The following is a 15,853-nucleotide window of genomic DNA, read 5'->3' as shown; positions in this document are numbered from 1 at the left end:
GGGAGGAGGGGCTCGAGTTCCGCGTCGTCGCGCAGAGCTGACTCTGGGAGGCGTTTGGGCCCAGAGAAGTGGATCGGCCGCTTGCGCCGCATGGAGTCCGAATCCGAGAGCGGGGCCGCCGCTGACACCCCCCCACTGGAGACCCTGAGCTTCCATGGTGATGAGGAGATTATCGAGGTGGTAGAACTGGATCCTGGCCCGCCGGACCCGGGTGAGAACTGCCGCTCCTCGGGCCGTGGGACAGGAGGCGCTCACCCCTGGCCTCTGACCCTTGCTTCTCCCCCCCTCCCGTCCCTTCCCCACCGGTCATTCCTACCGACCTCTTTCGCCCTTCCCCCCTGCCCTGCCCCCACACTTAGTTCTCAGGCCTGGCAGGGGTGGGGGTTCCCCTGACGCCTCCTCTGGCCCTTCCCCTCACACACCCCCTTCCCATCATCCCCTCGGTCCTCCCTTCCTACACCGTCTCTGGCCAACCCCGGGTCCTCAGACCTCTCCTGTCCTCCGTCCCCAGTGCCCCCTCCTCCCTGCCGCTTCTCCCCGCGCTTCACCCTCTCTGTCTGACCTCAGCCGACCCTCTTGCTACACCCCAGCGCCTCAGGCCTCCCCACCACTTCTCCCCTGCCCTTTTTCTTACTGTCTGCCGAGCCCCATCTCTTAACCCTCTCCCCAAAGCAGATGATCTGGCCCAGGAGATGGAAGATGTGGACTTTGAAGAAGAGGAAGAAGAGGAAGAGGGCAACGAGGAGGGCTGGGTTCTGGAACCCCAGGAAGGGGTGGTCGGCAGCATGGAGGGCCCAGACGATAGCGAAGTCACCTTTGCATTGCACTCAGGTAGGTCTCTGAGGAGATCCGTCATCAAGTCATCAACGCAGTGCACGTGGGCATTTGAACATCAGACACCTGCTGTGTAGGGAGCCTTCCGAGGGACATGGAGGTGGGAAAACAGAGGCTGGCCTTGCCCTGGAGGAGCTCGCACTGTGAAGGCCTGGGGGAGAGCTTGGCTCCCGGAGCCAGCTGAGACACCTGGCTTCAAATCCTCCCTTTGCTCCTTACAGATTTGTGATCTCTGTTAATCTCTTTGGGTCTTAGTTTCTTTTCAAAAAGTCGTCTTGTTGTAAATTAGAGGTAGTAGTACCTTTTTGAGCATGTTTTATATAATTCTCTCAAATGGTAGCCCTTAATAAGGTAAGTGACAGGGTGCTTTCCTCGCTCTGTGCTCAGCCTGGTGGCAGCCCGTGCTCAGACCTGTAAGCCTGCACGTGTACCCTCCTTTTGTCTGTGCGTCTGTCTGGGGTGGTGAACGCAGCAGCCCTGGGGAAGGACTTGGAGCTTGGCAAGCACGGGGAGGAATTGCTCCAACAACTTGATGCTTGAAACTTAGAAGAACTTGGATGCACTCTTCTTTTCCGGGAGGAAAGACATGTTGCTTTGGGTGGAAGGGGGTGGGTTTCCTGAAGGTCCCGAAGGACAGAACCCGGGGTGGGAGCCCTGTCCGCTTACTCATGGAATATCTCTTTGGACAGCATCTGTGTTTTGTGTGAGCCTGGACCCCAAGACCAACACCTTGGCAGTGACAGGGGGTGAGGATGACAAAGCTTTCGTGTGGCGGCTTAGCGATGGGGAGCTGCTCTTTGAGTGTGCAGGTGAGGGAGTACGGTGAGGTCATGTTCCTTTGGAGGTCGTAGGGGGCTAGCCTGCAATGGCTGTGCAGACAGCGGCCATTTACTGGTGCCCATTTTGGGCCAGTTCTGTGCTGGACCCAAGGACCTCAGAATAACCTAGTCTGTCTTGGGCATGGGGAGGGAGCCAGTATTGGCCAAAGGAGTCTGGGGAAGGTCTGGGAGGAGGTAGCAGCAGCGTAGGATATTTAGAAGGGAGGAGCCAGTATTTTGGGCAGAGGTGTGGAGTGGACAGAATGGGGAGGACATAGGCCTGGGCTAGGCATGGTGGAGTGGGAGGCGAGCATTACCATCCCTAGGGAGACCTCCTGGAGCGGCAGTGAGCAGGAGTCACCTGTTACGGTGGGACCCAGCCTTCTTCTCTTCCCAGCTGGTCCTTTCTGGGGGCCAGCCACCTGGGTCCTGTTCTCCTGATGTTCTCTCTTTCTGTCTCCTTCCCTTTGCAGGCCATAAAGACTCTGTTACTTGTGCTGGTTTCAGCCACGACTCTACCCTCGTGGCCACAGGGGACATGAGTGGCCTCTTGAAAGTGTGGCAGGTGGACACCAAGGAGGAGGTCTGGTCCTTTGAAGCGGGAGATCTGGAGGTGAGAGCGTCAGAGTGGTGTTCAGCTGTGCGGGGCCTTGGGGAGGAGCTGGGAGCTGGGGGGTCCAGTCTCGCCTTTACCAGACCGAGCCCGCTCTAAGGCAGCGTGCTCTCCACGTGCAGCAAGAGTGTGGGGCTGTTTCCTGTCCCGTCCCTGCCACCCTCAGAAGCAAGGACAGCTTGGGTGGCGCTTACGGGACGGGCTCCTAGGGGGGACAGGCCTCCCTGCTGACCCTTGCCCTCTGCCCAGTGGATGGAGTGGCACCCTCGGGCACCTGTCCTCCTGGCGGGCACGGCTGACGGCAACACCTGGATGTGGAAGGTCCCAAATGGTGACTGCAAGACCTTCCAAGGCCCCAGCTGCCCAGCTACCTGTGGCCGAGTCCTCCCTGACGGTGAGGGCCGCTGCCCTGTCTGTCTTTCCCGGGGCGCAGAGAGCTTGGCTCCAGGTTCACGCGCCTTCCTGGGCTCCCTCCCGGGCCTTAGCCGGCCGGCTCCGAGCTCTGCTGTCCGGAACACGGACCCAGGCCCCAGAGCCGACCGCTTCCCCTTTCCTGCCCTGACTGGCCGCTAGTCCCTGGGGCGGCGTCTGTTCCCTTACTTCCTGGTCTCCCCCTTCCCCCCCATTCCCTTGCCGGGTGTGCCTGCGAGTGCTGTCTGTCCTTCTCTTCGTCCGTGCCTGCGGCCCTTCAGGGAAGAGAGCCGTGGTCGGCTATGAAGATGGCACCATACGGATCTGGGACCTGAAGCAGGGAAGCCCGATCCACGTACTAAAAGGTCTCCAGGGCAGGGCCAGGGTTCACCGGGTGTCTGTGCAGAAGGCCTGGGGCAGGCGTGGGGGGCCGCGAGGAAGCCTGACTTAGCTGTGTGCTCCGTCCTAGGGACCGAGGGTCACCAGGGCCCTCTGACCTGTGTCGCCGCCAACCAGGACGGCAGCCTGATCCTCACCGGCTCCGTGGACTGCCAGGCCAAGCTGGTCAGCGCCACCGCTGGCAAGGTGAGGGCGACCTGGAGCCTCTGCTGCCCGTGTCGTGTGTCCCCCCCCCACTGAGGGCTCTCTCGGCCCCTCTCCTGGCCCCTCTCCCGTCGCCTTCCCTCCTTCTCATCAGCCCTCCTCCCATCCTCGGATTCTCTCCCGCGGCTTCTAGGTGGTGGGGGTTTTCAGACCCGAAACCGTGGCCTCCCAGCCCAATGTGGGAGAAGGGGAGGAGAGCGAGTCCAACTCCGTGGAGTCTTTGGGCTTCTGCAGCGTGTGAGTGTGAGAAGGGCCTCGGCCTAGAGAGGAGAAAGCTGGGGAGGACGGGGTTTGGCGAGGGGTGCCTGGGCCGGGGAGCCAGGGAGGAGCGCAGGGTGCGTGAGTCCAGGTCCCTCCACGAGCCTTAGTGGTGCTCTCCTCTGCCCAGGATGCCTCTGGCAGCTGTTGGCTACTTGGATGGGACCTTGGCCATCTATGACCTGTCTACGCAGACCCTCAGGCACCAGTGTCAGCACCAGGTACGGGCAGCCTGGAGCTCCGGCGTGGCCCTCTCTGGCCCTCTGTGGCCCTCCCCGCCTCCCCGCTGCTCCCCCCCCCCCCCCGAGTCAGGGCAGGCGCCTCCCGCTCTCCTGGCCCTGACGTCCGCTCTGCCCGCTCTGTCCCGTGGCCCCCCGGTGCAGTCGGGCATCGTGCAGCTGCTGTGGGAGGCGGGCACCGCCGTGGTTTACACTTGCAGCCTGGACGGCATCGTGCGCCTCTGGGACGCTCGCACCGGCCGCTTGCTCACGGACTACCGGGGCCACACGGCCGAGATCCTGGACTTTGCCCTCAGCAAGTACGTGAGTTGGGCAAGGGCTGGAGTCTGTGTATTTGGAGGGTGGGAATGGCACCTGGGGGGCCGCAGGGTCCTTGGGGTGTGGGAGGGGCTTCCTAAGGGAAGCTGGGGTCCAAGGCCTGGTGTGTGAGCCCGAAGGGCGGGGAGGCCTGAGGGTGACCTGCGTGGGCTCTCACATCTCCGTTCCGGGGCTGAGGGGCTGGGACCGTGTCCCCCATGCTGTGGGCTCTTCTCTGATCCCCTTACTGGTTGCTGGCGTCCAGTGTGTTCACTCGACGTGAACACGTCAGCCTGGTGCCAGGCACCAGGGATCTAGGATTGAGGATGCCCTGGAGGAGGCCACCCGAGGGTCCCTGGGTAATGGGCTTGGGGCCGGGCCCCAGGTCCCTCAGTCCCATCGACCTGCGCTTTCTGTCCACAGAGATGCCTCCCTGGTGGTGACAACGTCAGGAGACCACAAAGCAAAAGTATTTTGTGTCCAGAGACCTGACCGCTAACGGCTGCAGTCTCTGCTTTGGTGTTGAGGGGTGAAGGGAGAACCCCACCAGCAGAGGCGGTAGGGTACGGGGGAAGAGGAGGGGGGGCCTCGGAATACTTTCCAACCCCTTCAAACTGACTTGCCCCCTCTTGTCCCTTCTTTTAAGAGACCCACCCCTTGGGCTCCCCCCACCCTCACCCAGACCTGCGGGTCCCTCGGGGGGAGGGTTGGGGGGGTGGTCAGGCCTCTTTCTCTTTCACCTTCATTTGCTGGTGTGAGCCCCGGGGGTGTGTGTTTGTATGTGGGGAGTAGGTCTTTGAGGTTCCCGTTCTTTCCCTTCCCAAGTCTCGGGGGGGTGGAAAGGAGGAAGAGATATTAGTTACAGATTTTAAAAATGTAAATAAAATATACTTCCCAGAGACGGTGTGCGTGTGGATTTTGTGGCGTCTGGACATGAGGAACCAGTGAGGGACACGTCGGGGTGAGGGTCCCTGCAAAGTCTGCTAGGCTTCGAGATTCCTCAGCCCACTGTCCGGGGTGGCGGCTCGTGCTCCCCGACCGTTGATTCTGAGGGAGTCGGATCTGTGGCTGCGTGTCCGGCTTTGGTTTCTTTGCGCTGCTGTCCCCCGCCCCCACCGCTCTCTCGGAGCTGTGGAGATAACCGTGAACGGGGCCGGAGGAGTTTATTTGGTCAGGGTGGGGTCACATAAGGGCAGGCCTCTGGTCCAGGGTCTTGGGGACAAGAGGAGACTGGCTCGGTGGCCGAGATGGACAGATGCTTCGAGTAGGGGCCAGCAGAGGCCCTTGCCCCGGTTCGGGTCAAGGTCCACGCTGCTTGCGCTGCTGGTGTGGAGGGCCGGGCCGGGGCTGGGGGGCTCTCCTCCGCAGCACACGCAGGCACCTCCGGGCGGCCGCCCTCCAGGGGCCCGTGTAGCGCTGCTCGCCCAGCCCCATGGCCACGGGCACGACTGCCGCGCTGGCACTGCCCAGCGACATGAGGGACAACAGAGTTCCGGGCCCCAGTGGCAGGCGCTGCTCGAAGGCCAGGACCGACAGGAGCAGGGTGACCACGTAGGGCCCCCAGCACAGCCCGAAGAGCAGCGTGGCCCCGGCCTGCGCCCTCGCCTGCCTCCAGGTGAGCGCCCGCGCCAGGGCCGAGGGCGCGCCGCGGCTCACCGCCCGCTCCAGCCGGCGGATGTCGCTCAGCTGGCGGCGGGCGGCGGCCAGCACGCGGGCGGACAGAAGGGCGGCGGCCCCCACGGCGGGCAGCAGGAGCCCGTAGACTTCGAGGTAGAGGTAGGGCACTGGGAAGACGGTCTGGGAGCTGCAGCCGGTGCCGGGGTCCCAGCGGTTCCACCCCAGCGCCGGCAGGCTGGCAAAGAGCAGCGGGCCGGCCCAGGTGAGGAGCAGGGCCAGCCGCGGGTGCCTGCGGGGCCGGAGGGGCCGCAGCACGGCCGCGTAGCGCTCGCCGTGCACCAGCAGGAGGTTGGCGAGCAGGGAGAGGAAGGAGAAGTTGGGCGCCAAGTAGAGGAAGAGGCAGGGCCAATAGCCCCGGCGGCTCTGGCTCCAGAGGCCGGGCAGCGCGGGCAGCGCCAGCCCCGTGAGCAGCCCGGCCAGCAGCAGGCTCAGGAAGAAGCAGCCGGCAGGCGTGTGGCGCAGCTGCCGGTCCCGGGCGATGCCCAAGGCCAGGAGCAGGTTGGCGGCGACGATGAGGCTGGCCAGGGTCAGGGAGAGCCCCAAGGCCCCCGCGGGGACGGGGCTGGGCGCCTCCGTGGTGCCATTGGGTGTCATCTTGGGCCCGGGGCTGGGGGGCGCCTGGAGCAGCGGTCGGCGGGCCTGCGTGAGAGAGGGGCGGCCCAGTGAGGCAGATGGTGCCCGCCGGCGGGCCGCGGGCCTTACATGTTTAGCGGGCACGCTTTTTTTTTTCAATTAAGTGCCAGTTACGATTTACATAAAAGTCCGTATTTTGGGCTTCCCACCTCCCGCAGCAAGTCTGTCCCGCGGCTGGAGCTGCGGGGTGCCTGTGTTCACCCAACTCCCCAGGCCCTACCCTGCCGGTGGGCCATTGCCATTCCCTGTCCGAGCCCCTCCGGGCCGCCGAGTTTGATGCCTGCGTTTGGACGGAAGGGCGGACCCACCCAGCCCCAAAGCCCCAGAGCGTTTTGTCCACCCCTGCCTCCACAAGGCAAGGCCTCTAAAACTGGCCAGAAGGGAGGACAGGGTCTGGCTGGTGTGAGTGGTTTCTGGCCAGCCATTAGTTGAGAGCCTCCTTCAGGTCGGGCTGGGGCCAGTGCAGGGTGGGGGTGCTACGATGAAGGAGGGGTCTCTGTCCTCAGGTGCTCCCAGCCTGCTTGGCACCAGAGCATTAGGAGAGGGGAGGCTGCTAAGGATTGGGGGGGCGGGTGGGGGCGACAGGCAGAGGCGAAGGCAGGGCTGGCCGAACACCTGAGTTAGCGACAGGCCCGGGCCACGGGTGGCAGCAGCAAGCAGGGTGCCCCATGCCCTGAGCACCCCCCTCCCCCGCACAGCCGGTTACAGCTCAGTGAGCAGCCTCCGGGTAGGACTTCCAGCCCATAAACTTGACTCATCCGCACCACACTAGCAACAGGGCCCTTCCTGGGAACTGGAGGAAGAGAGGAGTCACTGGGGAGGAGGATGCCGACAGCAAGGACGGGCCCCACACCTGAAGCTGAGCCCAGAGGCGGCGGGGGGAGCCTGAGGGCAGGGCCTGGCCGTTCTGTGGCTGATCTGGCCCCGCCCTTCCCTTTCTTGGTTCCGTGTCCTCAGCCCCCTCTGGCGCCCTGGCCCCAGGGCCACACGGTGGGGAAGAGGAGAGTCTCGGCCCTGGGGAAACTCCTGCTGCTGCTGTCAGCAGGGAGCAGCCGCTGTTGCTAGGGTTAAAGTCAAGAAGGAAAGGATTCCCACCCGCCCCCACCCCCAGCTCACCGGATCCGAGGGCACCACCGCCACCCCGAGCTCAGGACCCTTCTCTTCCCAGCTGCCCACCTCCCTAAGGCCGGCCAAGCCACACCAAGCTACTGCCCCTCTCCCCTCCCCTCAGCCCATTTCCTCTTCCTCATCCTCCCTCACCCCTCACCCCAAGCCCTCTACCCAGGACATCCTTCCCTCTCTACCAGGCCCTTCAGTTTCTGTTCCCTTCGTCCCTGTGCCACCTTTATTAAACCCCATGAGACCTCAGGGTCCGTGACTTCAAACCTGGACTCTGGAGTCCGGAGCTGGAGCTCCCAGCACTGCCCTGGAGTGAGTCCCCACCCCTCCTCCCCCGGGGGCAGCATGAAAGGCAGGGCTGGCCCCAGGGCCACCTTCCCAGAGCTGGGCTGGCCCCGTGACCTGCACGCCCTGGAGGCTCAGGTGGCTTGGGCGGGCTGCGCTGGCCTCTTCAGGACCCGGGGCTGAGGTCTCCCGGTGAGGCTGGGGGCGGGGTGGATGGGGGCGGGTGAAGGGGGAGGAGGGCGTAGCTACTCACATGGCTGTTGGGGGCAGGTGTTGCTGGCCCAGCCTGGGCTTTCCCCTCAGTGTCAGGGTGTTGCCATAGGCAGGCCTGCAGGGCTTCTGGCGCTGTCTGGTGTCCCGGCCGGTGAGGACATGGTGCCTCCACTCCGCGGGGACCGCAGGGCCCCCGGCTCTTGGCTGCCCAGGCTCTGCCCCTGCCCTGGGTTCTGGAGGGATGGAGCTGGGGCGGGTGGGGCTCAGCCTGGCCCCGCCCCTGGGGGGGTGGGGCCTGGCACACACTGGGCCGCAGGGGCTGGGAGGCCTTCCCATCGTGGTCCAGTGCCCTCGCCCTGTGCTGTACCCGCGTGCCCCCTCTCCAGCCACCAGCTATAGCTTGCCACCAAGGTGGCAGATCCCCTACCTCAGGTCACCCAACTTGGAGCCCTGTCACCTGCTGCTTGCCTAGCTAATGGGAGAGATGCAGTCCACTCAATGAATAATCAGGGTTTCGGCTCCCCCTCTCCACTTCCTGTCCCAGCGAATACATTTACATTTGATGGGTCTTAAACCCCTGGAGTGGCCAGCCGGCTGACAGCACACCCAGCTCCATAATTCTGAAGAGCATGTCTGATGGTTGCCAGGGCTGGGGGTGTTTGCAGCTTGAGGATCTTCCCATCCTATTACCTGATGGGCCTTTCGGCTTATAAAGCCAACCTTACCTTCTAGAACTTGGGGTCATTCTACACTTTTCTCAACTGCCTTGAGTCAAGTTCTGGGCAATGAGGTAAAAATGGCTCTGGGGGTGTGGCACTGGGCAAGCTAACTTCTGGGCCTCAGTTTTCCCACCTGTAAAAGGGGAACAAGTAAAACTACCACTCTGGGCTGTTGGGGGAATATCATGGAGTAACATCTGTGACTGCGTATATCCCAGTGTCTGACACTTAATGGGAGGCCTCCACGGTGAATAAGAGGCGCGAGCCCAGAAAGCCTGGGCTTGAATCTTAGAATCTTGGCTGGGATCTTTTTTTTTTTTTTTTTTAGCTGTGTGAACTTGGGCAAATTACTGAAGTTCTTTTGCCTTCGTTTCCTCATCTGTAGAATGGGGCTTATATTGCGCTCACCTAGGGCGAGACTGAGCTAATAGGTGATGAAGACTTACATGAGCACTAGGCACACAGGCATTCAATGAAAGGCAGCTGTTAACATTTTTAGGATTTCTGCCCTCTGCATGTTGCTTCCCTCCAGCCACCTGTCCCCGCTAAGAAAACTCCATAGAGAAAAGGCAGACAGAGAGCTCATGAAAAGCAAGAGGGGATGGCACTTCTGCCCCACAGACAGCAAGGAGAGCAGGTACAGGAGAGGAAGGGCAAGTGCAAGGCTAGGGAGCCAAGAGGTGTGATGCTCCCATTTTCACTGGTATCAAGTGAGGCCTTGGGGTGCTAGAAAGAAGGCTGAAGTGGGAGGGAGTAGGTTGAAACTGCAGCAAGAAAGCCGGAGATGAGACAGGACGGAAGACTTCCCTGCTCAAGAGCACAGGTAGACGGAGCCAGGGTACCTCTGCGCCCTCAGCGGGGAAGGGCAGGGAGAGAGAGCCGGGCTGAAGGCTGGCGGCCCGAGGGGTCTCGCTCTGCCCATCCTGCACAGTGATCAGGGGGCCCGGGGAGGTAGGACTTCTGTTGGGACAAAAAGTGGGAAGAGGAAAGCATCCAGCCTCAAAACCCTCCTCAAGCGAGCTGGCGGCCAGAGGACGCGGGCTTCCAGCAGCCGGCCCTCAGGGGAGGGGGGTCTGCCCACGCTATCTGGTCGGGCAGAAGTCAGAGGCTCTGGGAGAGTTCAGACTGGGGCCTGGACACAAGTGGGTGTGGGGCCCCTCAGCAGTTGGGCTGCCAGGAATAAACAGACCTCCTTCTGTTCCCAGCCGTGGCCTCCTCGGGATCCAGGATATCTGTGTTTCTTCTTCGCTGCTTTGTCTAAACAGTGTCTGTGGGATGACGTCTGAAGGGGGCGGCTTAGGCGGCAGGGGCTGGGAAGCCTGGGTCCTGTCTCCTCCTCACTGGACCATCTGGGCCTTCTCTGCTCCCCCATCCATCTCTGGCACTGGCTCATCCCCGGCCTTCTAGACCCTTGGCCCACAGGAGGGCTCTGGTGCAGTTTCCAGACCCTCCATTCCAGCTGCAGGCCGGTTGCCGTGGTCCCCGTTCTCCTCTCCTCAGGCACAGCCTCTATGCTATGGCAGGGCCCAACCCTGCCAGGGCATCCTCCTGGGCCTCCTTTGTCCACTCCATTCTCTTGGATACTGGCAGCTCTTTGCTGACCGTGGGGGCCCAGGGCCGGGTGGGTGTGGTATGCAGGGGCTGGGGAACTCGCTAACTGGATGAGGGGAGGCAAGGAGGCCCCGGGGCTTTCTGGACCCTGGCTGGCCTCCAGGAGCCGCTGTCAACACTCGTCACTCCCCACAGGCAAGAGCAGACAAGCCCTTGGGAGCCTCTGGAGGGCCCTGGGCACAATCCTGGCCAGGACCTTGGCCTCAGGAAGCCCTGAGCCAGGTCTCTGGGCAGAAGAAACCCTGGTCCTTCCTGTTAGGGTTAAGCCAGACTCTCCACGGCCCCCTCCGGGCCACTGCAGTGTTTCAGCAATCCCTGGAAGGGGGCAGCATTGCTTGAACTCAAAAGAGCCCCCAGAGCAGACCCAGGTTTGGGTCTTTGGCCTCAGGAGCTGTTGGGACGAGGGTTTTCACTTCCAATGAGACCAAAGGCAATGGAAATGGCAACTGCTAAGTGTGGGCTGCCCAGGACAGGGCTGACGCAGCAGCGGGTACTTCCTTTTCCAGGTCTGCCACCCACCAGAAGCGGGTGACAAGGGGCCACTCCTCCCCAGTGCACAGGTTTGTTGGGATGGGCACTGAGCCCCAAACTAAGAGCCCATTTCCATGGAGTCCAGGTGACTGAATGACCTATATAGCTTTCAGATTTCTTGATGGCGACCCACAGTAAAAAAGGGTGTTTTATAATCTAATCAAGATGTGTGTACATAAACAAACACACTCCAAAATCAACACTTACCCTTGAGAAATGTGATGTACTCTGATCTATACTATCCCACTGAAGAGAAAAAAAAAAAAAAAGCTGGGACGCCTGAGTGGCTCAGTCGGTTAAGTGTTTGCCTTTAGCTCAGGTCATGATCGCACGGTCCTGGGATTGAGTCCACATTGGGGTCCCTGCTCAGAGGGGAGTCTGCTTCTCCCCCTCCCCCCACTTGTGCTCGCTCGCTCTCTCAAATAAAATCTTAAAAAAAAAAAAAAGGCCAGTAATGAAGTTACACACGTGACAGACACACAGAAATACATACCTGTCCCCCCTGCCCCCCACGCACACATGCACGCACGCACGAGTCAGGCCGGACTGTGCCCACGACACAGTCCTGGCCGATACTGCACTACTGTCATTTGAGATGCTACCACTGGGGGGAGCTGGGTGAAGGGCACACAGAATTTCTGTAGTATTTCTTACAACTGCATATGAACCTACAGTGATCTCACAAGTTTAGGAAACAAAAATGTCAGGATAGTTCACAATCCATGAATGGGTCTCAAACCAGTCTGAAACCCACTGCACTAGATGGAGACAAATTAAAAGGGAAAGCAAGAAGCTAAAAACTGTCAGGATGGTCCTCAGACCATTTCAGGTGCTCACAAAACTCTCCTGTAATTCTTTACCAAATTTTCTGAACGATTTTATTTTTGGGATCGGTGTCCTGCTAGCTGGGGGACAGCATATATTGCTAGGCTCGGTACTGTTAGGGGAGCATCTCCCCAAAGGGAATTCTGTGGAAGGCGTCTTTTGGGCTACTGTATGAGAAGAGAAAGGGTGGCCAGTTACTCTAACGTCTGCATTAGGTCCACACCCTAACACCCATCACTGTCCTGCAGAACACAGGCCACGAAATGCATTTTGGGAAGTGCTGTGCATTATTCACGATGAAAGAATAAGCCAGAAAACACATCATGTGACTGTCATGGTCCTGGAAGCTTCTTGGCCACAGACAGACATAGTAATAAGTAAGCTTTACAGGAAGCACGTTCACGTTTATTCAGAACTGCCAACTAAGAGCTCACTAGCCAGCCATCCTCTCTCTCCTCAAAGGGGTGGTGGTGGGGGCGGTTGTCAAGGGACTCCTGATTTAAGGCTTCCCAGATTTGGGTCTGTAGGTTCAAGGGCAGCACCACGTGTACCCTTCCTCCCCCCACCCCCCTTTTGGACTCAGTCTAGAAACCCAGCGAATTCTCATGTAAGATAGAAAGATTTTCTTTATTAATGACCCCAACCGTATTTCTTTAGATACAGGAGTTTTGAACTCAAATACTTAGGAGAAAACAAGTTAAGATTGCATTATCCTGCAACTCATTACCAGTAACATATTGCAAAGCGCAACAGCTTGGAAAAGAGGGAGGAAGGCAAGGGAGTGAGGGAGGGAAGGTAAAGAAAAGGAATTAAGTTGATCAAGTGGAATTTTTTTTCTTTTTTTAATTCTTGAGAACTATGAAGTCCTTGCAAGCACAGCTCGTTTCTGCAGATTATTTTCCAAACGTGTACAAAATGGAACCAAAACGGAGAATCCCTTAAGAACCTGAAGAGGTGCAACATGAAAAGCTACGATTATCCAGTAGCAAGCGTTCCAGCCTTCAGCTGCCAGCCGCCTCCTCTTCCTGTTCCCGAGAGTTAGCGGGATGAAAACGTCTTCCCCCTTCAAGAGCAGAGAGAAGTGTGAAGGCCGGTTTCTGGCTCCCCTGTCCTGCCCCCCGCCCCCGGGATGGAATCTCAGAGACACCAGACACAGGTGCGAACGTTCCTCAGAAGATGCGGGAACTCTAGGCCCGGAATAAGGCCCAGCTCCCATAGAGAGTTGATCAGCTCTTTCTTCCTGCTGAATACTTACTTCGGGGATACCAGGGAGCACCTGTGCCACACCCACAAGGATGGTCGATGTACCAAGTTAGACAGGACAATCCCTTGCCCACAATGTCTGGATGGCCTAGACCTACTCGAATTTCAAACTGGGCTCGACCCTCTTCTGGGTTGAGAGCTCTGGCTCCCCTTACACAGCTTGTACCTTTTCAGCCTCGCACACAGCAGTTCCTTCTATTTTTCACCATGTGAGCAGGATGCTCAAAACTTCCACGTACAAGAACTTTGTGTTGCCATGCGGCGACCACGCTCCGGGTTACAGAACACTCGCCTGACTTTAGGCTCCTGAGTCCTGGCCTTCTGTCCCACCCAGGATTTCTCCGGAAGGGCCAGCTTTGGGAACAGGCTGGTTCCCAAAGACAGAGCTCATTTGGTAAAGCAGCCTGGAAGCCAGGGCTGAGAACTATGAGAAATTGGGGCAAAGAAAGGGGGGCTAAATTTTCCTGTCCTGAATGTCTCAGCCACCCCAAACTGAAATCGTATTTTTTCAACCCCACCCCTCCATGCAAAGCTGGTGAGCGTTCGAGAGCACCAAGCCAGGCCTGCCATCCTATTCCATGCAGCCCCTCCATTTCCGCTGTCTGGGCTGTGTGTGCCTGTGTGTGTCCTGGCTTCTCTACTCATCCTTAGTAACATGATCTGGTTTTCAGCTTGGATGTGGATGTTTGCCTCCCCCTCCTCCTTTCTGGGGCCCCTCTCTGCTAAAGAGAGGTCACAGGACAGAAAAAGGCAAACCTGCTCTTTTTAGCTCCCAGGAAGGAGGTTTACAGACAATTTGTTGGTTTCAAGGATCTGTCCTTCCCCAGTTACAACCGCACTCATGTCGCAGCACCCCAGGACCACCTGCCGGCGGGCTAACAGGGCAGGGCAGAGGCCCTGTGGGGAGACACTGGGCAGTGGCTGCCTCGGCGGGCTCTTCTGGACAGACGAGAAGTTCCAGGGCTGCAGCGGACACAGGCAGCCCCATGACAGAGTATTTACGAAGCCAGCCTTCCCATTTGGTGTAGGACGGGCTGGCCAGGTCAGGCTTCCTTCTGCTATGCCTGGCTGCCTGTTCACCTCCGAGCCAGTCTCTCCACTGGCCCTGAAAATGGCACAGCATTGGTCACCTCCCGCTCTAGGTCACCACAGCGGTGCCCTGTGAGAAGGGCAGTCCTGTGGAAAGCAAGAGGGGCAGGGGAACTTGTAAACCCCAGGAGGGAGGCCAGGTTTTAGAAGACGCGCAAAGAGCATGTGTGTTCCAGGACATACGCCCTCCCCACCCTGTGTTAGTTTTGCCCACTTTAGGCCTTGCCACAAAGCTGCAGAACAGAAGGTGTGATGCTGCCATTTTGTCACCATGGCACCTGGACACCCCTCTGGAAGCAGAGGATCCAACTATAGACTGAACCCCACTCCTCAGGCTCTGGGCAGGAGATACAGAGTTACTACTGAGAGAAGCCTTTGGTACCAATTTCATGAGATGGGCAGCCTCTAAAGCCTTCGCCTCCGAAGTCAGGAGTGACTTAAAGTGCTTTTATAACCATCAGAGGTTTCTGAGCTTGAAAACCCTCGGCTCCGGTACCAGGAGTCAGGCACCGCTCTCATCCTGTCAGGTGGCAGCAGAACCTAGCTTGGCAGGAGAGGCCTCCCATGCCAGGGGAGGGAACCCGGAGCCCTGTGCACCCCATACCTGCCGAAGGTCCCCCCCGAGAGCAGCAGGCGTTGGCAAATACCCTGGCTGTGAGGGATGTGCAGAAGCTTAGTTCACCTCAAGACTTGAGTTCAATGGGCACAAAAGCTGGCAGATAAGCACTTATTCCTTATCCTGAGAACAGGATCACCTCAACTTCACAGAGGGGGAACCAAAAAACCCTGACATTTTGCCTAAAGACTTAAATCCCTATCTAGGCTCTAGACCATGCTGGCCTCTCCTGCCTGGAGCCACACACTGGAGCCCCCCAGTTCGACATTTCCATCCCTGAGAAAGACAACGTCATCTCCATGCAAAACTCCTGCCGAGAAGCGGACCAGGGGATAAAAACACTTAAGGGGTGGCTCCAGGCCTGTTCACTCAACTAAATGTCCATAAGCAAATCTCTCCCTTTCTCCAGGAAGATCTTGAGGACTGACCTAACTCAGGCCCAAAGAGAACACAGTGTATCTCAGTAAAAAGGTCCCGTTGTGTTTTCCCTAGCTGACATTCCCCTAGCTCACAAAGATGTGGAAACCAGTGAATCCAGCCCGGCCCACTCAGGAGTGAAAACCTGTCCATCCCGCCTTTAGTCAGTCAGGTGGCTACAGGCCCGACCCTGCCTGCCTCTCACATGTAGCTGCTGCCCAGACACCGGGAGGGCCAGGTCATCAACATCCACTATTTCCCTCTTGGTGAAATCAGGAAAGGAAGGTGGTCCTGCTTCTGAGACCGCCCTACTCACGTGATTGTTTTCATTTCTTTTTTCTCGGCATCTGGACGTGCACGGTTCAGCACCTTGAGGAAGTCAGATGTTTTTGCCCGCATACGTGTGTGAATATAGGCCTGGGAGCAAACACAATGGGTACTGAAGCAGTCATGTTCTAGAAAAACAGCTTTGCTTTCAGTAGAAGTTATCAGGAAGGTCTGGGAACATACGCCCTGGGACTGACACAGGGCCATATGCAGGCAAGCAAGAGGGCAACTTTCTGGAGATACATCTGCATCTCTCTACTATGGGGAGGGGTAGTGGGGAGAGATGGAAGAAAGGCCATGATATCTTAAAAGTCTCTAGAACCATTACAGTTCATAGCAACAGCGTGGACTACAGGAATGACTTTTTTTTTTTTAAAGTAAATTCTACCCCCAGCGGTGGTGCTCGAACTCACGACCTCAGGATCGAGAGTCGCATGCTCTACCAACTCAGCCAG

The 15,853-nt window shown here is 58.8% G+C and overlaps 3 protein-coding genes across 5 annotated transcripts in view; 1 reads left to right on the top strand and 2 right to left on the bottom strand.

Moving 5' to 3' along the window:
• Window positions 1-2: 2 nt before the first annotated feature.
• Window positions 3-4,972, top strand: AAMP (angio associated migratory cell protein). Of its 2 annotated transcripts, none has more exons than XM_036083098.2 (11): window positions 3-211; window positions 673-831; window positions 1,524-1,643; window positions 2,126-2,265; window positions 2,515-2,659; window positions 2,958-3,041; window positions 3,146-3,261; window positions 3,413-3,516; window positions 3,668-3,758; window positions 3,921-4,075; window positions 4,497-4,972. In XM_036083098.2, exons 1-11 carry the CDS (start codon window positions 91-93, stop codon window positions 4,570-4,572), a joined length of 1,311 nt encoding a protein of 436 aa, XP_035938991.1. In that variant the 5' UTR covers window positions 3-90; the 3' UTR covers window positions 4,573-4,972. The 2 variants fall into 2 exon arrangements, with proteins under 2 accessions (XP_035938991.1, XP_035938992.1); XM_036083099.2 differs by having other exon boundaries at window positions 4-211; window positions 676-831.
• Window positions 4,973-5,219: 247 nt separating this feature from the next.
• On the bottom strand, window positions 5,220-7,559 carry GPBAR1 (G protein-coupled bile acid receptor 1). Its single transcript, XM_078071330.1, is given in 3 exon segments — window positions 5,220-5,405; window positions 5,407-6,389; window positions 7,500-7,559. Coding segments are annotated over 2 exon segments (1,107 nt in total). The 5' UTR covers window positions 6,345-6,389; window positions 7,500-7,559; the 3' UTR covers window positions 5,220-5,236.
• Window positions 7,560-12,294: 4,735 nt separating this feature from the next.
• The window catches only part of ARPC2 (actin related protein 2/3 complex subunit 2), a 29,920-nt gene continuing 26,361 nt past the window's right edge, over window positions 12,295-15,853 (bottom strand). Inside the window, exons 10-11 of one of the 2 annotated variants that reach the window (XM_036083113.2) lie at window positions 15,388-15,488; window positions 12,295-12,749 (exon numbers count right to left, since the gene is read on the bottom strand). In XM_036083113.2, the coding sequence (XP_035939006.1) occupies window positions 12,725-12,749; window positions 15,388-15,488 (126 nt within the window). In that variant the 3' untranslated portion in view covers window positions 12,295-12,724. The other variant, XM_036083111.2, reaches the window with a different exon arrangement.

Source organism: Halichoerus grypus, chromosome 4 (assembly GCF_964656455.1).
Source record: "Halichoerus grypus chromosome 4, mHalGry1.hap1.1, whole genome shotgun sequence".
NCBI lineage: Eukaryota > Metazoa > Chordata > Mammalia > Carnivora > Phocidae > Halichoerus > Halichoerus grypus.
This window is presented reverse-complemented; position numbering and strand designations above follow the sequence as displayed.